At 41.2% G+C, this 26,179-nt stretch overlaps 1 protein-coding gene across 7 annotated transcripts in view; it reads left to right on the forward strand.

Moving 5' to 3' along the window:
- Window positions 1-25,865, forward strand: part of TMEM45A (transmembrane protein 45A) — a 77,248-nt gene extending 51,383 nt beyond the window's left edge. For 4 of the 7 annotated variants that reach the window (XR_006888208.1, XR_006888206.1, XR_006888205.1 and 1 more), the window contains 6 exons: window positions 8,524-8,715; window positions 10,000-10,212; window positions 11,576-11,760; window positions 20,607-20,752; window positions 22,345-25,216; window positions 25,367-25,865. Coding sequence is in view for 1 of the 7 variants with exons in the window: in XM_046658258.1 (XP_046514214.1) it covers window positions 6,547-6,583; window positions 8,524-8,715; window positions 10,000-10,212; window positions 11,576-11,760; window positions 20,607-20,752; window positions 25,367-25,466 (873 nt within the window). In the remaining 6 variants the exon portion in view is untranslated. Of the gene's footprint in view, window positions 1-2,811; window positions 2,930-6,492; window positions 6,584-8,523; window positions 8,716-9,999; window positions 10,213-11,575; window positions 11,761-20,606; window positions 20,753-22,344; window positions 25,217-25,366 lie in introns of those variants that run through there. The other 3 variants (XR_006888209.1, XR_006888204.1, XM_046658258.1) reach the window with 3 other exon arrangements.
- Window positions 25,866-26,179: the final 314 nt, after the last annotated feature.

A 26,179-nucleotide genomic window follows, 5' to 3' on the forward strand; every position in this document is an offset into this window, starting at 1 on the left:
TAGCCATTCTAGTGGATGCATATTGGTATTTGTTACTTTTTTATTTTGCTGAGGAAGATTGGCCCAGAGCTAACATCCATGCCAATCTTCCTCTACTCTGGATGTGGATCAGCATGACTGATGAGTGGAGTAGGTCCGAAGTGGAGTGTGGGGAACTTCAACCACTCAACTATGGGGCCAGTCCCCTTGGTATTTGTTATGTTAATTAGCATTTCCCAAATGACGAGTGATGTTGAGCCTCTTCTCCTGTGCTACTTTGCCATTCATATATAAAAGTTTTAATTGGAGATTATCCAGGCAGGCCTGGTCTAATCATTTGAGTACTTAAAATTGGAGAACACTTGCCAACTGAGTTATAGCAGCAATAGGAATTGGATATCCTTGCTCACCTTGGAGTCCCCTGTAACTTGAAGCAGATCCTTAGCTGTCTAAAGAATGTCTGAAGAAGCATGATGCTCGGGGCTGTAGAATGGCTTCTTTAGGTTCTTACCACATCGCTGACACTCGTCTCTTGCGTCAAGACCTTTGCCAGATGAAGTCACTGCAGACCGCTCAACCTAGTTTTCCTTTTTGCTGGCAGCCCTGTGCACTCTGACGTGGACCACAATAGTGGTAAATAAATATTCAGGCTACGTGCAAAGCCTCACCTCTTTCACATGTGCTGACTGCTCAATGGTAAGAAGTCCCAGAAGGAGAAGCCCTTTTCCTACAGCATTTAACTCACTCAAAGGTGGTTGACAAAGACTGTGTGACAGGGCCTTTCGCAAAGCCTGTCTACTCTTTCCTTTATCTAGGGGAACAGTATGGGGTTTGGAGTCAGTCATACAAGTGCCTTAGAATCCTGGCTCTGGTCTTGACCAACTCTATGACTTAGAGTGGGTCAGTCAACCTCTTGGAGTTTCAGCTTCCTCATACCTACGCTGGAAATAGTGATACTTTCATGAGCTGGCTCAAAGAGAAGAAAGCAGATGCCTGAGAAGTTACTGGCACGTAGTGATGCTCCATGAGTGCTAGCTTCCTTCCCACCTTAGGTGCACCACAACTAACAGAAACAGTCCAGGTTTCTGTTTACTTTGAAGAGTTGGTTACAGGCAGGTGATGCAACATGACATTTGTGCTTGCTTTCTATTTGTTAGTTTGATCTTTTAACACCTAAGTCTTTGGATTTCTTCACCCTGTCTCATATTTTCAAGTTTGGAGTTCTGTTTTTCATTCTGGGTGCTTGATTAAGAATAGCCCACAGGATGGTTCTAGTTATTTAAAGATTGAGAGGGGTATGGGAACAAGAGGCAGGGGTGTGGAAGAGATGAAAACAAAATCGTATCTTAATAATAGATGTTACAACACAATAAAACAAATAGAATGGCATCACCCTAGGATGGTTATTATCTTCTAACAGAGCCATGTTATCTTTCTGGCCTGGGAACAGGTGTTGAGCCCCTCACTTCTGCCCAACCTGAAGCCTGGTATGAACACGCAGGTCAGGGTTTATGAACTGACGGGAAACAAATGGCCTCTACAGTACGTGATGGGGAAGTCACATTTAAATCTCAGTGTCTTGGTGCCACTCTGCTTGTTCCCACAGAATCTAAGCCTTTGGTTCTCAAAACTCAAGAATACATACACATCAACTAGTGAGTGCTTGTTAAAAATGCAGACTACTGGGCCTCCCCCAGATGATCTGCTCAGTAGATCCGAAGTGGGGCCCAGGAATCTGCACTGAATTAACCCCTCCAGCTGTTGCTGGTACCGATTACCCCCCAGGTCAGTGTTTTAGGGAGGAGCTCATTATTCATTGGTTACTGAGTGCTAACCAGGTACCCTGCGTTGGAGGGGCGACAGCCATTGCTCACCATGGGTTTAACATTGAGAGGGGAAACAGACTTGTGTACAGACAGGATGACAGCTGCTGGCTCTCCAGGTTAGAGTTGGACTGTTGCTTCTTCCTTGTTCCCATTTCACTCAATGCAAGCCTCACATTGCTTTAGAATCCTTTGTGTACTGGTCTCTATCAGACTGTGTATTTCTTGAGGGCAAATGAGCGTCATTGTTGACCTACAGAAATTTCATTCCATCATCTTTTCTTATTCCTATAACTGTTTTTGGTGGTGACTCTAACTCTGGCTCCTGTGACATCTCTTGCTTGAGGCACTGTATGTTAGAACATGGTTTGTGGGGCTGGCCTAGTGGCATAGTGGTTAAGTGTGTATGCTCCACTTGGGTGGCCCAAGGTTCACAGATTCAGATACCAGGCACAAACCTACACACCGCTCATCAAGCCATACTGTGCTGGCGGTGTCCCACATACAAAATAGAGGAAGATTGGCATAGATGTTAGCTCAGGGACAATCTTCCTCGAGAAAAAGAGAAAGATTGGCAACACGTGTTAGCTCCAGGCCAATCTTCCTCACCAAAAAATTTAAAAAAAATGAACATGGTTTGTCTTCATGGGACTTCTCGAACATGCTCTGTTATGTTGCTACCACCATAACCATTCCCTTGGTCTGCTGTCCATCTTGATGGCCTGGAAGAGAGACAGCAAAGCTCACATGTGCTCAATCTCTATCGGCTTTGGTTCTCATAGGAAATGGCATGTGACTCAGGCTAGTGGCCTTGTGGGTGGGGTGGCAAGACGAGTTCTCATAGAGAACTCCTCTTAGGCACAACGTTTGGACAAGAAGCTAGGATGTTCAAAAGGGTGTGGTCCCTAGATTTATATTTATGCAAGCACTGTGACATATTCTGAAGGCTTATCTACTCGACATCAAGCTGGAAAGAGATGAGCACATTGGTTTACTTTCCAAGGAGGAGGAGCAGGCAATTTTAGATTACCCAGGCAGCATTTGCTTTTCCGTCTTAAGACTGAAACCGTTGTCAACTCTTAGGAGAAGAGACTTGAGCTGGACTTATCGGTGAGGAAAGTGTGAAGGTAAGGATAATTTAGCCCAAAAAGCTTGAAAGAGTTGAAATTTGGAAGAGAAAGTGCTGGTAGAGAATGATGGAGAATCAAAATATTTAAAGCTACATTTGCTTGCACACACATTGCTTTGAGAGTTAAGGCAAATGGTAAAGTGAAGCTCGAGAAGTAGCTCACATTGGGTTAGTGTACTGAAGTTTAAAAATGTGTCTTGAAATGTGAGTCACTAATTAAGATTTAGAAATACTTTATTTTGGTAATGGCTCGAGATGAAGTTTGAGTTTGAGTCGTTCCCCATGGACTTCCTTTTATACTGAAGTTAGCTATTTGGTTGAGTTTCCATCAAGACAACTGTAGAATCTTTCTGGGCTGTTTTGAGTTCTCTCCTCTTTCTGTGCACAGGTCCGGTCTGCGATTTATGTGGCCGTAACACCGGGAATTAACACCTAACACCTGGTTTAGATCTCGAGATTTGCCTAATATTATCTCTAAGTGCTAAAGTTTAAAAATATTCCCCTTTTGGGTGGTGAGTAAGTGTGTGTGTATGTTGGGGGCAGTCAGAAAGAAGGAGCCAAGCGGGATGTAAGGAGGCGTTTCTTGTCTTTAACCCAGAGGATGATGTTGGGTGTCATCAGGAGCAGAGGGTCCTTTTGATGGGGAAGGAGTAGGAACGTTTAGGATGGACTGCAGCTGGAAGCCAGTGGTTGAAGCTTGCACCGTCTTAGGCCTGGGCAAGCCTCTTTCCCCATGAGATTATAGGTGGTGAGATCAGGCGGGGAGGAGGTTGAGGAAAGACCTTCTTGCTTCCCCTCCTGTGGATTTCCCCTGGGTTTCTGCTGTCTGTCTGGCACATATGTTCTGCTTTGTGGGTGGGGAAAGCCTTATGTTTTCCTTCCAAGGGGAATGTGTCTGCTCTTTGGATTGAGATCTAATCAATCTCTGGAGACTTGGCTATTACCGGCAGTAAGTTGCACCTGCAGGCAATAACAAGGAAGGAAACAAAAGATAAATTTATGGGTAATGGTATTTTCGGACATGACAGCGAAGTGATGTTTGAGGATTTGGGCAATTTTTTCTCTCCACAGTGAAAGTGAAACAAATGCCATTTTTGTTGCCAGGAGCAACTGGGTCTGTTGGGTCCCCTAGCCAGGCAAATACATAGCAACGTGCTTTGATGTTGTTTTGTTTGGGTCTTTCAAACAGGGAACAACTGGAACCTCTAGATTGTTTCAGATTAAAAGGCTACAGATACAGCAGTTCAATAACTAAAGTGGGAACAAGGACTCGTTTTTTTCCTCCACTCTAATCAGCTGATAGTTCTCTTCGAAAACCTTCAACTACACCCCATTGCCTCCCCATCACATCCCAATGGCTGTGCGGAGATAGAGTGGTCTGCGCAGCCCTGACGCAGCAGGCCCCTGTTAGCTGGTGTAGGGGAGGAGGACATTTCCTCTCCCCAAATGGGGGTTCGTCTAGCTGGAGAACAAATTAAATTCACATGAGACAGAATAGCAAGAGAAAATTAAACAAAGCTTTATGAGGAACCATGGCCCGGGGCCTTTCTTCCCGAAGGAAGAAAGGGCACCGAAGAAGTGGGGTGCACAGAGTGGTTATATAGCCCCAAACAGGGTGTTTCACATGTGATTGAAATGTCCCTCCCACAATAGTCACAAGATTGCCCTGTTGGCACAGCACTTGATGGACACAGCAGGTAGTGGTCTGCTATCTCGGTGGGTGGGCGTAGCAGGAGGCTAGTCTATGTCTGGAGCTGGGCAGTCACAGGTGAGTGCAGCAGCAATCGGTTCCCAGCCTAAGGAAAGACGCTTAATCTTTAAGGAATGCCAACGTTGGGAGGGGGAGGGAAGTCAGTTACAGGAGGTTACCAGACTAGCACAATAAAATGCAGGTTTTAAGTCCTTGCCTTTGGTATTGATTAAGAGTTTTTAGAGAGAAGGTCATCTCCTTTCTTCTTCCTGGTACAGAGAGGGAGGCACCTTTTACAGATAGAGATTTACCTTACAAATGTAAATGTGTCCTAAGGAAGGGCAAGTTCCATTCCTCAGAGCCTCCTTCCCTGTCCCAGTTTATCAAAAGCAGTCAGCCTCAAATAATCCTGATGCCAAAGAGACATATCTTGGGGTGGCCAATTCCAGGTCCCCACACTGGTCACGGAGGTGGGTCAGGAAGATTGTTTGGCCAGGAGCTACACATTTAGGAAAGGCTTTGAATTTAAATTTTTATGTCATCTCCAACATAAGCAATATATTTTGTATGTGTGTTGAAAGTATTTCTTAGGTAAATATAAATGTTTAAAAGCAACCACAGTTTTTGTAACTCTGTTTTGGTATCTTTCTTCCTTTTAAATATACCAAGAAGCTCAAAAAAATGGAGGATGCACCAGGCCCCTAATCTCTGAAAGGCCCCAATTGCCTGCTACACAGGCTCTCACAATACACTGATGGACCAGGGTCTAATGAAGAGGACAGACCTTCAATAACTAGCCACACAAAGAATTCATTAAAGTGAGAAGAGGGTACCTGGAGAAGGTATAAGCAGGGCCCTCTCCTGTCTGGGCCGTCAAGGAAGATTTCCCCAAGCAGATAGGGGAAGCCAGCCAAATTCGGGGCAGGAGAGGGTTTATGTAAGACAGCAGAAGCAGTAGGTTTCAATAAGCAACTAATTTTCAGGGAAATATGTGGACTCTAGGATGATTTGCATACTTTGAATTTGGGCAAGTGGATGAATGGTGGTGATAATCAAAATAGGTGACTAGGGGAAAAGTGATTTTCTGGCAGGGGATTTGTGGATAAGATAATTAGCTGAATCTTCGGATTGTTTGAGTTTGAGTGCCCTTGGAGACATCAGACTGGAGATGTTTTATAAATATATGATCTTATGTTATAAGAAGAGTTTAGTTACTCTTGTTAACTTAGAACTTCACAGTATATAAGCTGCTATCTAGGTCCAATGGGGAATAGAAAGAAGAATAAATTCATGGTCCCTGCTTTCAAGGAGCTTGTTCTCCACTTGCAGTCAAGAAGTTAAATAGGGACCGGCTCCGTGGCCGAGTGGTTAAGTTCGTGCGCTCTGCTGCGGCGGCCCAGGGTTCGGATCCTGGGCGCAGACATGGCACTGCTCGTCAGGCCACGTTGAGGCGGCGTCCCACATCCCACAACTAGAAGGACCTGCAACTAAGATATACAACTGTGTACAGGGGGGGTTTGGGGGGATAAAGCAGAATAAAAAAAAAGATTGGCAACAGTTGTTAGCTCAGGTGCCAATCTTTAAAAAAAAAAGTTAAATAACCACAGAAGATTCCAGTAACCCTCTAAGACAACAGCAGGAGAAATGTTATAGGCAGTGCGTGAATGGTTGCCCAGAGAATGGCGTGAGTGCTTCTTGCTTTTCTGCATTTAGCATCCAAGGGGGATTGCTTGTCTGGTTTTACTTTTGTTTTCCTTTGTTAGTTCGAGGTGGGTTGAGGATAACGTGAGCTTGTTTAATAGTACTGTGGGTTATTCGCTTTGGGGTAACTCATTTTAATTTTACGAGGTAGAAGATTTGTGGCTGTCCGATTTTACAGAAGAGGAAACTAAGGCACCAAGAGGTTCAATAACTTGTCCAAAGTCATGAGCTGGTTGATGGTAAAGCTGGAGTTCAGATCCAGTAAGTCTGAATCCAAAGCCCCTTCTCCTCAGTTTTTTACAGTCCTATTCTTTTCACTAACTATATCTCCTATCATTTAAGGTATCTGAAAACTTTATTTTTAGTGGCTGCAAAATGTATTTAATTAATCTCCTAATTGTAGGCACGTATACTGTTTTTGATTTGGTGGCATATTTCTAGTTATATCTTTAGGATAAATTCCATGAAGTGAATTTCCTGTTCCAGGAAGTTAAAACCTTTAAGGTTCCTTAAAACATATCCCTTCCATTCCCTTCCAGAAAAGGTCAAACAATTTACAGTCTTGATGTATTTTCAATCCCATGTGAAGTGTTTTTCAATCTCATACGGTTGCCAAGAGAGACAGGAGAACTGAGTGCAAAGGTGGTGGTTCAGATAACGAATAACAGAATGTTAGAGCGAGGACGGGCTCCGGGCATCAATCTAGACCAGCTCCTTCATTGGTTAATTAAGAACGAAGGCTCAGAGAGGCTAAGGGACATGCCACCACCCATTCTGCTAACTGGAGTCAGAGTAAGGGCAAGAACCTGCCCTCAGCGCTATGTGATAGATTGAGTGAGAGCCTCCCAGGAGCTCTGGATGATTCAGGGGTGTGCTGAGATGTCTGTCTCGGGTCTCAACGGGAGATTTAAGAGAATTTTAGTGTTTGAACCAGCTTCGCAGTTCCCCCTCGAAACTTCACACTTGTGTCAGAGGGATGTGGAAGTAACCCAGAGGGGGTCTGCCCTGAACGGAGAGGCCCAGTACCCAGCCAAGGAGATAAAGAACTCTGCTGGGTTGTGGGGGGGGGGGGGGGGGGGGACCATGAAACCACTTTTCCTGAGTTCTCCTGACTACTGTCAGATCCATCAGGATGATTCTGAGCTCTCTCTTTGTTACTCTGTTGATGGTACAAAGGGCCGCTCACATAACTTAAAACACACATAATTCAAGACTAATTTTTCATAGCACTGACCGAAAACGGAGGTTATTTCTGTTTATAATTGTTCCATCCTGTAGCTTTGTGTACACAGAATTTGCAATTTGATTTGGCTTAGTATCCATCTGGATAGGCTGGGGTAAAGCGTTTCTGTTCAATGTTTCCGTGACTTAGCACAATTAAGAGCTGTCTCTTGCAAACTGTGAAGCAGACTGGTTGGCAGGCCTCCAGGTTGCAGATGTGCCACCCCAAGGCTGCAAGGGCAGGGCAGAGAGAGCTAAAGGAGTCACGTAGGCTCCTCACTGACTCAGCTGGGAAGGAACACATGCCACAGCCCGCTGGCCAGAACTAGATACACGATTCTGATCCAACTGGAGGAGAGGCTGGGAAACGTGTGTGGAGGAGTACACAGATATTTGGTGAGCGCTAATGGTCTCCTCCGCATACTTGATGCTCGATACTTTGAAATTACCTATTAAAAAAATTTATAGGCAATTTCATATCATTTCAAGTTTTAAATCTGCAGGTGAAGCTTTCGCATTACTTTCCTTCATGTATGCTTAAAGCGTGACTGTATGGCAGAGCCCGTGCTGTCGTTTTAAGAAATCCTTTAGAGCTTCCTGTTAAAAACAACAAAACTTTTGCTTCATACTTGTGAGATTTGGGGAAGTCATTTAACTTCTCTAAACCTGTGTCCCAATTGAAAATGCAATAATAATCCCTTGTGCATGGGTATACTGTAAAATTAGATTGGAGATTGCTTGTAAAATGCTTGACACAGTGCCGAGGACAAGGTAGGTGTTCAACGAATGTGAATTTTTCTTATTGTTGGTGTTGTTGACGTCGCAGTGGATCCACTGCTGTTGACACTAATAGCGGACTCTCAGAATCCGTGCTACATCCATAATCATCAGAAGAGAGTGTCCTTTATGGGAACCAGCGATGTTTTGGCTGAGTTCTGGAAATGAAATATCTCAACTTCTATATGTTCTTACCTTGGTAGACATGGGGAGTTTCAGAGGTCATGCCCTCCCTGGAAGCTTCATCTTTTTCACGGGTGCTTGGTGGACTGCAAAGTGCATTCTCAAGTATGCCTGCAAAAAGCACAAGCGGACTTCCTACCTTGGTTGCAAAGCGTTATTCCAGCGAATAGAAATTTTAGAGGGAATCATACTGATCTGCATGGCTTTAACTGGTGAGTGGACAATTTCTGTGTTCTGCTTTCTCCTTTTGGGCATTTTCAATATCAAACCAAGAAATTGCTAAAATAAATTTTCTATTCAAAAATATCTCTGAACACATGTTCTAATTATAATTTCTATCTAATATTTGTCAGAAGGTAATATTTCGTGTTTATACAAAGGCCTATTTCTTAATGAGTTTTCTGTAGCAGTTTACTTTCCTGTCTACTTAAGGTGAAATTTCCTTCATAGAATTAGTTGGAGGCTCTGAAATAATTTTATATTAATTATCCTGATGCCTGAAAGAGTAAACTCTATGGAAACCATTTTTCAAAATGATACCAAAATAATTGAGTGACTATGGGAAAGCTTCAGTATAAGTCATTGCTGATAGGCTGCAGAGAGGGGTCAGGCTGAAGAAGACCTTGCCTCCTGCAATTGTCCTTTTTGTGTGATTCCTAAATTGGAGAAAGAACTTAGGCTACACAACTTCTAAGGCCTTTCCATTGACTCTAAGATTCTGTGAAAATGTTCTGTGTTTTTAGAGTTCCATTTCAGCGTCTCCTTTATGAAAGGCAACACTTCCTAATTTCTCTTTGGATTTCTTCATTCTTGATTCATGGCAATTGGTCTTTGCTCTGGCCATCAAATTACAGAGTAACCATTTCCATAGAGAAGAATTTCCTTGCCAAATTCTATCAATTAACAAATAAGGCAACATCATTAAGAAAATTTAACTGTTTAACTGACTAGACCATATTCCGTGTCAGTCTCTGCTTTCTCAGTTCTCCTTAATTGGGGAAAAGCTGAACTCTAGCCTTTTAATCCTGAACCAAGTACAATTCCCTCCTTTGTGGCAGCTATCCAAAGATGCAGCACGTGAGGAGGAAGTAATCAGCCTATATAATGTAAGAAGAAAGTACTGATCACACAAATCCAAACCCCAAATCATTCAGGATTTATCTAGTCATTAGATTAAAATAGTAACTAAGGTCATCAGTGGAACTGATCATAGAACTAAGAACTAACGTCATCAGCTTTGAAGATCCGAAATAGCTTTGTGACTTAATTGGTTAATCTTTGATGAAAAGTGATTATCCAAACCAGTGTTTGAACATCTAAAACAAGCCTACAGCACCAGTGCTCAGCTGTTAGGGAACAGCCCAGAAAGAGGAATCAGTGTCATCAAAGGACACCAGATGGGACTGAGCAGCAGGCTAATCCTCCTGCAAACTCCTGCTCTAAATTGGAGAGAATCTTGGAGAGGGTCGCTAAAACTGTGATGTATTCCTCTGCAGGCATGACTGGGGAACAGTTCGTTCCTGCAGGACCCCACCTGGTCCTATATGACCATAAAGAGGGCCAGTGGGTCCAACTCCTGAGCTGGCATCATTTCACCATGTATTTCTTCTTTGGCCTGCTGGGTGTGATGAACATCTTATGTTTCACCATCAGTTCACTTCCTACGTCCTTAACCAAGTTAATGTTGTCAAATGCGTTTTTTGTGGAGGGTAAGTATAAGTAAGGATATTCTTGTCCTTTTCACTATTATTGGACATTTGTCTCACCCTTTGCAATGATATTCCATTAGTGTCCTGGTGCAGCCTTGATCCACAGGACCATCAATTTGGGCCATGGTGAGCTATTTGGATGTCCTCGTCAGGACGCCAAAGATTTTCGCTCCCTATTGACTCATTAAGTACAACTGCACAAGCACAATCATTCATTGTGCTTCATCCACATTTCACATCTGTCTTAAAGAACCAGCTACAATGGTTATTCATCTCTGGGATATTCTGGAGATTATCCTCATTTCCATTTTTAACAAGTGAAACAGCTCAGCGTGGTGAAGCAGGAATATCCTGAAATGAGGTAACTGCTCACCGCAGAGCAGTTTCCACCACCTACTAACTGGCCTTTCTCATACTAATGCAGTGAAACTCCAGCATCACATGATAGGTAGGGTCCAAGAAATTCAGTCACATAAAAATATGAGGTCCTGATTTTGAGAGGTTAATGAAAAACATTTTTTGTTGGGTTGTTCTCCCCGTTGCTGTAGATGGAAACACCGGAAATAAGTGCTTAGTGATCTGTTTTCATTTATTGCACTTGTAAGGAATAAGTGGATTATGGAACTAAAAAAGCCCTAAATTATCAGGAGGCAGTCATTTCTTAACTGTCCCCCTTGCCTGCCACATCTGAAGATAAGGATGTTTGCCAGCCCCTCTCCGAGAACGAGGGCTACAAAGCATGGGCACCAATGACCAGCAGCGTGGCTCTCTTTATCTCTGGGTTTAGGTTTTGAGCGAACATCTTTTTCTCCTCATCTAAATGGAAAGGATCAAGATGAAGCTAGAATCTGTCCGTGGGCCTCAAAAGTGTAGTTAGTTACTACTTCTTGAGAGCTTCCTGAGCATCTTGGCATACCCATCAAAGTCCATTCTTAGGATTTGTGTGTATATTTGCTTCTTCACTGGACTGAATTCCCTGAGGCCAGGCTTTGTCTCATTCTTCTGTGCACTCGTCCTGCTCCCCTGCCCCTGTCCTGCTTATTATTCATCCTGCTGCACAGAAGATTCTTCAAAATTTATTAGTGGAAGATGTTGTGATATGTTAGAGTACAGAATAAAGGTCAGGGAAGGGAAAAGAAGTGTTAGATTTCAAAGATTCCATTCTAAATAGGTAGTGATGACTCCAAAAATGGGAGAGGGTTCCATTATCGTGGGAAGCAGTAGGCACCTACTATTTTGCACAAGTGTGTGTAAGATTCTGTGGAGAGAAAGAGAAGGAGAGAGAGAGAGAGAGAAAAAAAAAAACAGTGAGTATCCCTTGGTTTCATTGAAAAGCGCAAACTATGTTTTGTCCCTCTATCAGCCTTTATCTTCTACAACCACACGCATGGCCGGGAAATGCTGGACATCTTCTTGCACCAGCTGCTGGTCTTGGTCACTTTTTTGGCAGGCCTGGTTGCCTTCGTGGAGCTCTTCACACGGACCAATGTAATTGTGGAGCTTCTGCGGACAAGCCTTGTCCTGCTTCAGGGGAGCTGGTTTTGGCAGGTGAGTTGGGGCCTCCAGTTCAAGTGCTCGGTGTCTCTGTCTGTAAACTTCTCCCTTTGTTTGCTGGGGCATTTTGCTCTAGAACCCAGAGACTTCCTTCTGCTGTGCTGCCTACAGTGAGAAGGTGGCCACTGAGAGCTGGTGTTTCTTTGAGTGGCCCAGCAGCCCTGGTGGGAGCGTCGGCAGAGCAGTGAGGAAGGAAGGGGTTGTGTACACCTTCATCATACCCCTGAATATCTATTATGTGGGAACTCTGAGCTGGTGCTTTTAGTTGGAGGCAGTTCCTGTTACTAAAGCAGCAGCTTACAGCCTAATGAGTAATAAGCTCAAGAAACATATGGCAGGCACGAATGGGAGAAAACTATTATTTATTGAGAAACAACTGTGTGCTGGCCACTGTGCAGGACTTTTACATACACATTGTTTCATTTTGTCCTGACAACGACTTGGAAGTTAGCTATTATCATCCCCAATTTACTGATAAGGAAAAACCAGAGACCAAGTTACTTTTCCCAGATCACACAATAATGGAACTAGAATCGAAATGTAGGTCTGCCTGACCCGAAATCCCAGGCTCTTCCCGTTTTATTCTGTCCACCCCCTAATCTTGACAATGATGGGAGGGAGCTTGGGAAGGACAAAGAGCAAAAGCGAGCTTTGGGAATATTCTCCCACATAGGGACTCAGGGAGAAGATGGTTCGTGGAAAGAATGGGCCTGAGAGAATTTTTTTTCTTTTTAAAATGACATGACGTGGTAAGGTTTTTGAGAAAATATATTTGACTGTAATGTGGTTCAGGAAAGGAACCAATTTTGTAGGGAACCCATTTGGGAGGGAAATTCTCTCTAGGTTGGCCTATTACCCAATCATCTATATAGAAGTTATAGCAAAGTGACCAATCTGAGCATTTGCCTCAGTCAGCTCACACCTCCATAGTTACGGTTCCAAGAGTGTATGTGTGCACTTAATCTGTCTATATATTATTTCATGCACTAGTATTTACCATGTATGGAAAATTAGCAAGAGAAAAAATATGGTGAAAAGCAAATCACAGTGTAATATTATTAGCTTAAGACAGAGTTTTGGCCATAAACATTCATACACCACACATACCAACAAAACATGGAAGCATGATAAATTCACCCAAGTCTCTAGCCATTTTTCTTTTCAGAGGAATCTAAGAGTAGGGAGAGTTTCTATGGCTAAACCTTCATTTCCTGCCAGTGTCTGTGTTTGCGTTGGTATTAAATGTTCATTAATTTTTCTTTAAGGCTCCAAACGTTATTTAGTCTGGCCACCAGGTAAAAAAAGAAACTAGTCTAGACCTACTGATAGATGGAAAAACTTTTAAATAATCACAGATTTATGCCCAAAGACTTTAACCTCATAGCTCTTCCTTAGAAAAGCTTTTGGGGAAATATGAAAACATTTCTCTGCCAAAAGGGACAACACTAAGCCAACCTATTCTCAGTTGTGACAGCCCACAGCTTCTTCCCTCAGATCCTTAAAGTCATTAATTATTAATGGAATAGCAATCAGTGGCATTAATCTTGCTCTTATCTCCAATATTCTTCTTGTCAGCTTTCTTTGGGTTTCCCCTTTTGTTGCTATTTTTTTAACTGAGTTCGTAATAGTTTACTTCAATGTGAGATTTCAATTGTACATTATTTCTTGACTGTCACCACATAAGTGCTCCCCTTCACCCCCTGTGCCCACTTCCCCTGGTAACCACTGAACTGTTTTCTTTGTCCGTGTGTGTGTTTATATTCCACCTATGAGTGAAATCGTCTGGTGTTTGTCTTTCTCAGACTGGCTTATTTCGCTTAGCATCATTCCCTCTAGGTCCTTCCATGTTATTGCAAATGGGATGAATTTGTCTTTTTTCTGACTGAGTAGTATTCCATTGTTTATATACACCACATCTTCTTTATCCAATCATCAGTCGATGGGCACTTGGGTTGCTTCCACGTCTTGGCTATTGTGAATAGTGCTGCAATGAACATAGAAGTGCATATGTCACTTTGGATTGTTGATTTCAAATTTTTTCGATAGAGACTCAGTAGTGGGATAGCTGGGTCAAATGGTATTTCTATTTTTAGTTTTTTTAGGAATATCCATACTGTTTTCCATAGTGGCTGCACCAGTGTGCATTCCCACCAGCAGTGTCTGAGGGTTCCCTTCTCTCCACACCCTCTCCAACATTTGTTATTCTTAGTCTTAGTGACTATAGCCATTCTAATAGGCATAAGGTGGTATCTTAATGTAGTTTTGATTTGCATTTCCCTGATGATTAGTGATGTTGAACATCTTTTCATGTGTTTATTGGCCATCTGTATATCTTCTTTGGAAAAATGTCTGTTTATCTCCTCTGCTCATTTTTTGATGGGGTTGTTTTTTTGTCATTCAGCTGTGCGAGTTCCTTGTATATTATGGAGATTAACCCCTTGTCAGATATGTGATTTGCAAATATTTTCTCCCAGTTGTTGGGTTGTCTCTTTGTTTTGATTCTAGTTTCTTTTGCTTTGCAGAAGCTCTTTAGTCTAATGAACTCCCACTTGTTTATTTTTTCTTTTGTTTCCCTTGTCTGAGAGGACATGGGATTTTAAAAGATCCTTTTTAGGCTGATGTCAAAGAGTGTACTACCGATGTTATCTGCCAGGAGTTTCATAGTTTCAGGACTTATCTTCAAGTCTTTGATCCATTTTAAGTTTATTTTTGTGTATGGCGTGAGATAATGGTCTACCTTCATTCTTTTGCATGTGGCTGTCCCGTTTTCCCAACACCATTTATTGAAGAGACTATCTTTTCTCCATTGTATGTTCTTGGCACCTTTGTCAAAGATTAGCTGTCCGTAGATGTGTGGTTTTATTTCTGGGCTTTCAGTTCTGTTCCATTGATCTGTGTGCCTGTTTTTGTACCAGTACCATGCCATTTTGATCACTATGGCTTTGTAGTACATTTTTAATTGAGGGATTGTGATACCTCCAGCTTTGTTCTTTTTTCTGAGGATTGCCTTAGCAATTCAGGGTCTTTGGTTGTCCCATATGAATTTTAGGATCCTTTGCTCTCTTTCCGTGAAGAATGTCATTGGGATTCTGATAGGGAGTGCATTGAATCTGTAGATTGCTTTGGGTAGTATGGACATTTTAACTATGTTTATTCTTCCAATCCATGAACAAGGAATCTCTTTCCATCTCTTTATGTCATTATCAATTTCTTTCAATAATATCTTATGCTTTTCATTGTATGAGTCGTTCACCTCCTTGGTTAAATTTATTCCTAGATACTTTATTCTTCTATTTGCGATTGCAAATGGAATTGTATTCTTGAGTTCTCTTTCTGTGAGTTTGCTATCGGAGTATAGAAAAGCAACTTATTTATGTGAGTTGACTCTGTACCCTGCAACTTTACTGTAGTTGTTAACAATTTATATTAGTTTTCTGATGGATTTTTTTTTCAGTTTTCTATATATAAGATCATGTCGTCTGCAAACAGCGAGAGTTTCACTTCTTCACTCCCTATTTGGATTCCTTTTATTCCTTTCTCTTGCCTAATTGCTCTGGCCAAAACCTCCAGTACTGTGTTGAATAAGAGTGGTGATAGTGGACATCCTTGTTGTGTTCCTGTTCTCAGGGGGATGGCGTCAAGTTTTTGCCATTGAGTATGATGTTGGCTGTGGGTTTGTCATATATGGTCTTTATTATGTTGAGGTAATTTCCTTCTATCCCCATTTTGTTAAGAGTTTTTATCATAAATGGCTGTCGGATCTTGTCAAATGCTTTCTCTGCATCTATTGAGATGATCATGTGGTTTTTATTCCTCAATTTATTGATGTGGTGTATCACGTTGATTGATTTGGGGATGTTGAACCATCCCTGTGTCCCTGGTATGAATCCCACTTGATCATGATGTATGATCCTTTTGATGTATTGCTGAATTCAGGTTGCCAAAATTTTGTTGAGGATTTTTGCATCTATGTTCCTCAGTGATATTGGCCTATAGTTTTCCTTTTTTATGTTGTCCTTGTCAGGCTTTGGTATCAGAGTGATGTTGGCCTCGTAGAATGTGTAAGGAAGTGTTCCATCCTCCCTAATCTTTTGGAATAGCTTGAGAAGGATAGGTTTTAAATCCTCTCTGAAAGTCTGGTAGAATTCCCAAGGAAAGCTCTCTGGTCCTGGGGTTTTAATCTTTGGGATGCTTTTGATTACTGTTTCAATCTCTTTCCTTGTGATTGGTCTATTCAGATTGTCTGTTTCTTCTTGATTCAGCTTTGGGAGGTTGTAAGAGTCTAAGAATTTACCCATTTCCTCTAGATTATCCATTTTGTTGGCCTATATTTTTTTGTAATATTCTCTTATAATCCATTGTATTTCTGTGGTGTCTGTTGTTATTTCTCCTCTTTCATTTCTGATTTTGTTTATTTGAGCTTTCTCTCTTTTTTCCTTTGTAAGTCTGGCTAGGGGTTTGTCAATTTTATTTATGTTCTCAAAGAACCAGCCCTTTGTTTCATTGATCCTTTCTACTGCCTTTTTTGTTTCAATTGCATGTATTTCTGCTATGATTTTTATTATTTCTCTCCTTCTGCTGACTTTGGGATTTGTTTCTTCTTTTTCTAAATCACTTAGGTTTAATTTGAGATTTCTCAGTTGGGATTTTTCTTGTTTGTTAAGGTGTGCCTGTATTGCAATGAATTTCCCTCTTAATATGGCTTTTGCTGCATCCCAAATGAGTTGGTGTGGTATGTTATCATTTTCATTCGTCTCCAGATATTTTTTGATTTCTCCTTTAATTTCTTCAATGATCCATTGCTTGTTCAATAGCATGTTGTTTAGTCTCCACATCTTTGTCCCTTTCTCAGCTTTTTTCTTGTAATTAATTTCTAGCTTTATAGCATTATGATCAGAAAAGATGCTTGTTATTATTTCAATTTTTTAAAATTTTTAGAGGCTTGCCTTGTTTCCCAACATATGGTCTATCCTTGAGAATGTTCTGTGCGCACTTGAGAAGAATGTGTACTCTGCTATTTTTGGATGGAGTGTTCTATATTTGTCTATTAAGTCCAATTGGTTCAACTTTTCATTTAATTCCACTGTTTCGTTGTTGATTTTCTGTCTGGATGATCTATCCATTGATGTGAGTGGGGTGTTGAGGTCCCCTAATATTATTGCGCTATTTTTAATATCTTCTTTCAGGTTTGTTAATAGTTGCTTTATGAACTTTAGTACTCCTTTGTTGGGTGCATAGATATTTATAAGCATTATTTCTTCTTCACAGAATGTCCCTTTGATCATTATATACTGTTCCTCTCTGTCTCTCTTTACCTGTCTTATCTTGAAGTCTACTTTGTCTGATATAAGTATTGTGATACCTGCTTTCTTTTTGTTTGCCATTAGCTTGGAGTATCGTCTTCCACCCCTTCACTCTGAGCCTATGTTTGTCAGTGAAGCTGAGGTGTGTTTCCTGGAGGCAGCAAATTGTTGGATCTTGTTCTTTAATCCATCTCACCAGTCTGTGTCTTTTTATTGGAGAATTCAATCCATTTACGTTTAGGGTGATTATTGATATATGAGGGCTTAGTGCTGTCATTATATTACTTGTTTTCTGGTTTTCCTGCTTTTCCTTTGTTTCTCGTCCTGTATATTTTGATCTACCCATTGAATTATGTAGTTTTTTATGAAGTGTTTCTTTGTTTTCTCTTTATTTATTCTTTGTGTCTCTGTTCTACTTTTTTGTTTAGTGGCTACCCTGAAGTTTGTATTCAGATTCTTGTGTCTAAAATAGTCCATTTTCTGATGGCCTCTTATTTCCTTAGTCTAAACCGATTCAGTTCCTTTCCTCCTCCCCTCCTACATTGTTTCTCTCATATCTTATTCCAACTTGTGTTGTGAGTGTGTGGTTAAAGTGACAAGATTGTCTTTGTTTTTGGTGTTTACCTTCTCTTTAGCCTAATGCTGTAGTTGAATATTTGCTATCCTATTCTGATTCTGTCTACCTATTTATCTCCATACTTTGTGTTTTGTGACCCCTTTCTCCACCCCCCCCCCTCCTTTTTTTCAGGTATGAGGGCCTTCTTGAAGATTTTTTGTAGGAGGGGTCTCATGGCTACAAAGTCCCTTAGCTTTTGTTTGTCTGGGAAAGATTTAATTTCTCCCTCATATCTGAAGGATATTTTTGCTGGATAGAGTATTCTTGGCTGAAGATTCTTGTCTTTAAAGTTTTGAATATGTCATTCCTTTCTCTCCTAGCTTGTAAGGTTTCTGCAGAGAAATCTGCTGAAAGCATCATAGGGGTTCCTTTGTAGGTTATTTTCTTCTGCCTTGCTCCTTGAGTATTCTTTCCTTGTCATTCGTTTTTGCCAGTTTTACTACTATATGCCTTGCAGTAAGTCTTGTTACATTGACAAATCTAGGAGATCTGGAAGCTTCTTCCACGCATATTCCCCTCTCTTTCCCTAGATTTGGGAAGTTCTCTGTTATTGTTTCTCTGAACACACTTTCTACTCCATTCTCCTTCTCCTCACCTTCTGAAATATGTATAATTCTTATGTTGCATTTCCTCATCGAGTTGGATATTTCTTGGAGGCTTTCTTCATTTCTTTTTAGTCTTAGTTCTCTCTCCTCCTCTGTCTGGAGCATTTCAACCTGTCTATCTTCAATTATGCTGATTCGCTCCTCTATGATGTCCACTCGAGCATTCAGGGAATCTGTATTTTGTTTTACCTCTTCCATTGTGTCTTTCATCTCTAATATTTCTGATTGATTCTTCTTTATAGTTTCAATATCTTTTGTGAAGTAGCTCTTGAACTCATTGAATTGTTTCTCTACATTCTCTTTTACCTCATTGAGTTTTTTGGTCATAGCTATTTTGAATTCATTGTCGTTTAGCTTACATATTTGTGTGTCCTCAGGACTGAGTTCTGGGTGCTTGTCGTTTTCTCTCTGGTCTGGAGATTTGTTGTAGTTTCTGATGTTGGATGGTCAGCTCTTTCTCATTCTGATATTATTTGGTTTCAGTTACAGCCTATCACCACTGGGTGGGTGTCAAGAGCTGCATATTCTGAGCACTGTGCCTTGAGCTGAGATGTTTGCAGGGTGATTGGGGGGATGGGGGCTTTCTCCTTCGTGCAGTCCAGGATTTCTTGATAGCTCTCACTATCTGGTCTCCTGGGGTCTTGGCTAGATGAGGTCACCCCCATGAAAACTTTCATCCTGTTTGAGGGCTTCCTTCTAGGTTGCAAAGGCCTGTTGGAGTCCTGGGTGATCTCGTGAATACATGACCCCTCCCCACTCCTTCCCTCACAAATCATCCCATGTTTGTTGTCGCAGTCTTTAGGGGAGGGAGAAAAGTTCTCTCTTACCTCTTTCCAGCTCCTCCAAGGTGGGCTCCTGCCTCTCTACCCTCTGTCATGTGGCTGCCCTCTCTCTGAGGTTTTATGCTGTTAGAATTTCTTCTGTTGGCGTATAGATGTCCTTTTTGTTGTATGTTGGAGGGGAGAGAGTCTTGGGCAAGTTCACTCTGCCATGATGCTGATGTCACTCTCTAATTTAGTTGCTTTTAACCTGAAATGACCATCAGTGTTTCTATGTCTTTCCGTATAATCACATCAGTTAACTCTGTTCATAGGCCTTTGGTCAAATCTTTAGCTTTCAATATGAAGCTCTGAGGGTCCGAATGAGATTAGCAGTGAGAGGTGCTCAAAGTTTCTCTTTTCCTGGTGTAAACAGTAAACATTTTGACTGGTAGAATTGATGATGACCGATGGAGGTGACTTAACAGAGTTTTTCCTTTGGAAGCTCTAAAAAACAGTTGTGACTATGGCATGGAGGGAGAAGTCTGTGAGTCTCCAGGTCAGACCTGGATCTGAATTCTGGTTCTACCATATTAATCATGTGACTGTAGACTAGATATTCTGAGCCTGTAGGTTTCCTCAGCTATAAAATAGAAATAATATCTCATGAGATTGCTTTGGGTGTTATTGCCATGTTCACAATATTAAATCTCCCAGTCCATGAACATGAGACGTATTTCCATTTATTTAGATTTCCTTTGATTTTTTTCCATAATGTTTCGTAGTTTTGTCTAAGTCTTGAACTTCTGATAAAATTTATTCCTAAGTATTTTATTCTTTTCACTGCTGTTGTAAGTGGATTGTTTTCTTAATTTAATTTTTGGGTTGTTCATTGCATGTGTGTAGAAATACTCTTGTGTGCTGATTTCATACACTGCAAGTATGCTGAATTCATTTATTAGCTCTAATAGTTTTTTGTAGATTCTTTAGGATTTTCTACCTCTAAGATCATGTCATTTGTGAATATGGTTTTACTTCTTCTTTTATAATCTGGATACCCCATATTTATTATTCTTGCCTAATTGCTCTGTCTAGAATTTCTAGTCCAATCTTGAATGGAAGTGGTGAAATCAGACACCTTGTCTTGTTCCTGGTCTTAGAGGAAAAGCTTTCAGTCTTTGATCGTTGAATGTAATGTTAGCTATGGGCAGTTATTTATTTAAAAAAGTTTTGTACCCTAATTTTGAAATAACTAAGTGAAGCTTCACAGCTTCAAAACCTAGCACATTCTCCAGAGTCCACCAATCCTCATATGATTCCTATTCATATTTTGAAAATTGATCTTTAAATATCCTTAAAATTTTTTTCAAAAATTTTACCTGGCAGATAGTGTCTATATTATGGAAACAGGCAGCAAAACCTGATGCCTTATCTGTAGTATCTCAGATAATGGGAATTGTCTTAGTTACCGTTAATCTTGGAACCAAGCATTTTGAAATGCTCCATCTTTGGGAATGGCCTGATTATTTTAATATGTGCTTTTTCTTTTAAATTACAGATTGGTTTTGTCCTTTATCCCCCCAGTGGTGGTCCTGCATGGGATCCAAACGATCATGACAACATTATGTTCCTCACCATATGCTTTTGTTGGCATTATGCATTAACGTTTATTGTCATTGGAGTGATTTATGCTTTTGTCACCTGGTAAGTTAGTAATTTTTGTTCATTGAAGTTCTATTCCTTGGTATATGATCATCAAGATTTGATAGTTTTGAACTTAAAATTCAAAGGGGGATTTCATTCCTTAGCCTTCCACAAGACAGAGTAATGCAGCAGAAAATTATCTGCAAACATAGAAATTTCCAACAAAAGGAATAAGTGCTGGTTTCAAGTTAGAATACTCAGCAGTGTCTCTCCTGTGCCTTTGACCCACGTGTCACCCTTCAACACACTCTTCCATGCCTCCATGTCTTTGCATGTGCTGTTTCCTCTTCTGAATGGTCCTCCTCACACTTTCATTGAGTCCTCCCATTGCCCAGATGTACATCACTTCTAGCACTTCCCAAGCTTGGTGTCATTTTTGACCAATGTGTATGTCTCCTGTTAAATCTGAGTACCTGATTAATGTGACATTTACTCTAATATTTCCAAAAGTGAGACTCAGTTTAATGATGCATGCTTTTACAAGGACCCTGATAAAATGTTTCATGATGGGTGAGGAGCCATAACAGATTGATAAAAATATATATTCCTAGCTCTGCAACTTACCAGCTGTATGACTTTGGGCAAATTCTTTAACCACATTAATTATCAGTTTTGTTGTTTGCAAAATGGGGATAGTAATAGTCCCTAAATGGGATCATGTATTTAAACTGCTTAGGACATAATAAGAGCTCAGTGAAGCTTCTTCTTCTTGTTCTTATTCTTTTTGTTGTTCTTGTCCTCCTCCTCCTTCTCCTGTTTCAAAAAATGTGTAAAGTCTAGACCCTATGGGAAGATACAGACAACTTAAATAGAATGCAATAAATGGAAGTAGTAGAAGAATGAAGCACATTGGAGCTCAGAGGAGGCCTCCTCACAATTGAGAATTAAACTGTAGCTTGGAAGATGAGTAGGAATAGAAAGGAGTAAACATGGTTCCTCTTTCTAAGGTAGTTAATGCCAACCACACTGGCCTGGCTGATCCCACCTCCTAGGCTTGCAGCTTCCAACAGCTAATTCTTCAGACTTCAGCACTGATCAAAATGTTCTGTGTCTGCACTCTTTATTAGGATAGCCATGAACTACAGGTGGTTATTGAGAACTTAACATATGCCTAGTGCCACATTAATTTTAGTTAATTGAAATATCCATTTAGGCATAGTGACCACCATATTGGACAGTACACATCTAGCAGGTTCTCTAGATTCCTAAAATGCAGTACCTGCTTCTAGGCCCAGTAGGGTCTCAGCTTCTGCCAAGAGTAGCTTTTTACTCTTCTCTCAAGACATAGGTCCAGGCCACCTCTCCTGCTCTGTGCATCTTTGAGCTTCACTGCTGAAGCAGCTTTGGCAATGGGTCTCTGAGTAAGGAAACCACTTCCTTGTCTAGCTCCCAGATGTCTCTGCTAGGCTTCAGGTCAGCTCAATGTAGTTGCTTCCTTCTAGAGGTCTAAGTGTTTGGGTGCTGGGAAATTCTACCTTCTCATGGACTGATTTCTCTTAGTCCTATTTCATTCCCCCTAAGCAGGTGCATGAGCTGGTTTGTTAAGGCTGGCTCTGCCTTTGAGTGAAACTTGGCTTCTTCTGTTGTTCTAGGCTGACATCTGGGCCTCATCTCCTATGGGGCTGGGCAACCTCCAAGAACAATGCCAGCATTCAAGAGACCTCTCCACTTCATATCCGCTCCCTCCCAGAGCCCAAAGAAGACTACTGTCTCTTTCTGTTTCAGAAATCTTCAGACCCCTAATGAATCTCTTATCAACTTACAGTTCTCTAGAAACCAGAAACTCCATACTTATGCCCTCCTGCCCATGACACCTTTAACTTTTGACCATGTAGTTCTCTCTACCTGGCATATCCAAATTAAAGGCCCATCTCTTCTACAAACACTTCTGTGAATATTCTAGCCCCTGCTCATCTCCCTCCATGAGTTTTTTATAGAACTCTAGTCTCTACCACAGATTTTAAGAGTTGTGATCTATCTTGGGAGGTTTACTAGTAGCTCATTTAGTCTTTTCTGCTGGCTAGATTTTCTTTTCCTTGAGGAAAAGACCCTTTTCATATTTCTCACAGCTCTTGGCACACTGTCAAACACATAAAAGGTACTCAAGAAACACTTATTTGCTATTTTAATAGATCTGTTTCAGAGTTACTTGAATATAGGCTTTGTTTGCAGATCATGTTTTATATGCTTTTGAGTTTTGCTCTCATATTGCTCTCGGAAATATAAGACCAGGAAGAGCTCATGTTCTGATATATTTTGATATAAATAAGCAGTAGCTTAAAAAATATCAGGACGATTCAGTCTGACTTTTGGTGAGGTCTCATGGCAGCTAATTCCGTCCTCAAACCACAAGGAGCTTTGAAGATCTGTCTGTCAGGCTTTGACTGTGGAGTGGTTTGTAATTCAGTCCCAGGTGATGGATTTTCAGACATTATATCAGAATTTGTTTGACATAGCACAAAGATCACCATGGAAACAAAACTGGGTTATGGAACGACTGCCCCCAAGTCCCTGAAAAATGAAGCTGCATGTCCCACCTTTGCAGAATATTGGTTCAGAGATTGCCTCATCCAGTCCCATGCCTAGGGTCCTGATTGTGACAACTCAGAGAAGAGACCTATCTGTTTCAAAATCTTATTGTGTGTTTTACTATATCTCATATTTAAATACCACTTTGCATAGAACTATTTCAAAAGCTCCTCTTTATGGTAGAGAAATATCGCCCATTTCCAGATTGCTTTGCTAAGCAATGATTCATGTGAGCCATTTTGAAGAACAGGAGATCGCTTGCCTTCAGGAAGGTTGGTTTTCAGATCAACTCTCAAGGTGCACCCGGAGTCTCAGCACCACTCTTTCTTATATTAATTGAAGAGAACTTATGGGAACAAAAGCCCAGACACACCCTCACCCTGATTTCCTGGACTTGCGTCATTCCAGGAACTAGCAATTATTTGCACTTCGTCTTTATTACTGTATCCCTCAATCTGTCCCCACTGGCCATTTCTGCATGTGCCAATATCTAAGGCTACAGGATGAAGACAGAGCTTGAACATGCCTCAGCTTGGTGGCTTGTAGCAATAGCAGATAGAACCCAGAGTGGAGGAGTGGGAAACAGAAGGGGTCAGTAGGGTCTACGTTAATAATTAATTTGTAATTCAGGAGCCACGTCTGTGTTTTATTTTCCATAAGTCATCGGGAATGAATCTAATGAGTGAATTAACTAATTAACCCATTTCATTTAGCATGTATTGAGGCTGGGCAATGTGGAGATAACTGTGTGGGTGTAAAAATGACACAAGCATTATCCCTGTCTTTAAATTATTTAAGACTATTAGCCATTCGTGAGAATAGTGCCTTGAAGAGTTGGAGACATTGGGAGCAACATCAATAGTCAATTAATAATCAAGGCAAATGATTTCAAATGGTTTTCCTTGGCTCTTGATGGGTCAACAGACGTTCCTGATGCTGCTCAGTTGTTGTATATGGGGGGAGCTAATGCTGAGCTGGAAGGGACTGAAGAATTAACGTCTGTGAGTAGGTGACTGATATGAACTTTTGGCAGATTGCTCCAATGGCTACTGACTCATCAAATGTGTGTGAGTCCCTATTATGTAGCAGACTTTGTTCTGGACTCTGGTTAGGGTTAGGGCAGCGAAGAAAACGAGGTCTCTGTTGTTATGATGCTTATATCCTAATGGGATCCAAAGCAGAAGTAAAGGCATTGCATATCGAGAGGGGCAGGCCAGACCTTCACTGGAAGAAGAAAGGCAGAAAATAAGAGTAAACATGCAGAGAAGCCAGTGGAGTTTTTCAAAAAATGAGAATGATTTTGATGGTTTGGTTTATCAAGTTTGTTTGCATATCCCTATGTATTTCTAGAAGTTAACTATGTTTTGTTGATATGGTCACGGTACAATGTCTTTACAAATAATTATGCACAGGAAAAGCTTTGCCTAGTTCTTCTGACATCAAAGAAGTGAAGAGCCTGCTGAGGTTCTGCTGCTAAGCAGCTTGGCATCTTCCAATATCAAAAATTATAACCACTGCTTTCCCCCAACCTGGAGATTCTCTTAATCTGTGACAACAGTCACAAGGGTGAGGGCACTTCTTCCAACTTCTGACTTCATCACGGACTGTCTCATGCAGTTGAGCAGCCTGTGGCCTGCACCAAAGCCCCCCTCTGAAGGTGCAAGTAGGGGCTGCAGTACAGCCCAGACTGGACATGGTGCTGGCAGGGGAAGCGGTCGCTTGCATGCACTTCCTGCACACGAGAGGCTCCTTTTTGGAGCACACAGCTCCATGCGCATTGATGGAGAAGCTCGGCAGAACCTGATTTCATCTGGGATTGCTACAGCCCTGAGATTCTCTTATTTGTTTCAGAAATGATCAAAGTTATGAATGATCAGACATCTTCTATTGCATCTGTTTACTTATATCCTGCTTTAATCCACAAACAATTTTCAGGTAACTCCAAAGGCAAATAAAGGTAATTTTCTTTGGGGATTGCTTCTCCCATTTGCACAGAGAATTTGGAGTCTGTTGTAATATAGATACATGTTACTCTGGGCTTTTATCCGACCCAGCGTAACCTGAGATGCCTTTCATCCTCCGCAGGTTGGTTACATCTCGACTGCGGAGATTCTGCCCCTCAGAAGTTGGACTCCTGAAAACCGCTGACCGAGAACAAGAATCAGAAGAAGAGATGCGATTTTGATGGGCCTCTGGTCTTTCTGGAAGAACTTTTTCTCTTTTGCATTGTTTTTGTTGCATGGCCTTTTGTTTAGAGAACAACTGCCTGAGGATGATTCTTGGCATATTGCTTGTATTTCCAATTTTGTTGAAGTATTTGAATTCAAACATTTTATTTTTAGGTTGGAAAATATTTTGGATGATAAATTCATTTTGCACATCAGTCATGGTATTTGGGGTGCACAATGACTCTTCTGAGGACTTCTAAATTTTGATGTCCATGCTTTGAAAAATATTGGTTTTATTTGTCTTATAGATATGCTCAAGGTTCCTGAGCTTGCTACCATTTGTAACTCGTTAAACGTGGAATCACGGTTGTTTATCTTGTTGCTGCAATGAGAAATAAATGAGTGCATGAACCTTGGTTCACACGCCTCGAATCTTTGTTTTTGTTATTCACCTGCATCCCACCCTCACATCATGAAGAAGTAGAGTGACGCTGAAATTCCTTTTTGTGAGACATCTCTTTCTGTTGCACCTGAGTCCTCTCCTGGGGGAAGTAAGCCAGACGCTATGCTGAGTTGTGCACTCTTTCAGAGAAGATCAAAGGATGCGTGGCTGCAATGCCATGAGACGTTGGGAAAGGCAAGTTAAGATGTTACGTTTAGAGTAAAAAGTCATCGCTCAGCATAGCACGGCCACCACACTGGCCCCTGAAATAGCTGAAGGGTTCAAAAG

The sequence above is a fragment of the Equus quagga genome, chromosome 4 (genome assembly GCF_021613505.1).
Source record: "Equus quagga isolate Etosha38 chromosome 4, UCLA_HA_Equagga_1.0, whole genome shotgun sequence".
Taxonomy (NCBI): Eukaryota; Metazoa; Chordata; class Mammalia; order Perissodactyla; family Equidae; genus Equus; species Equus quagga.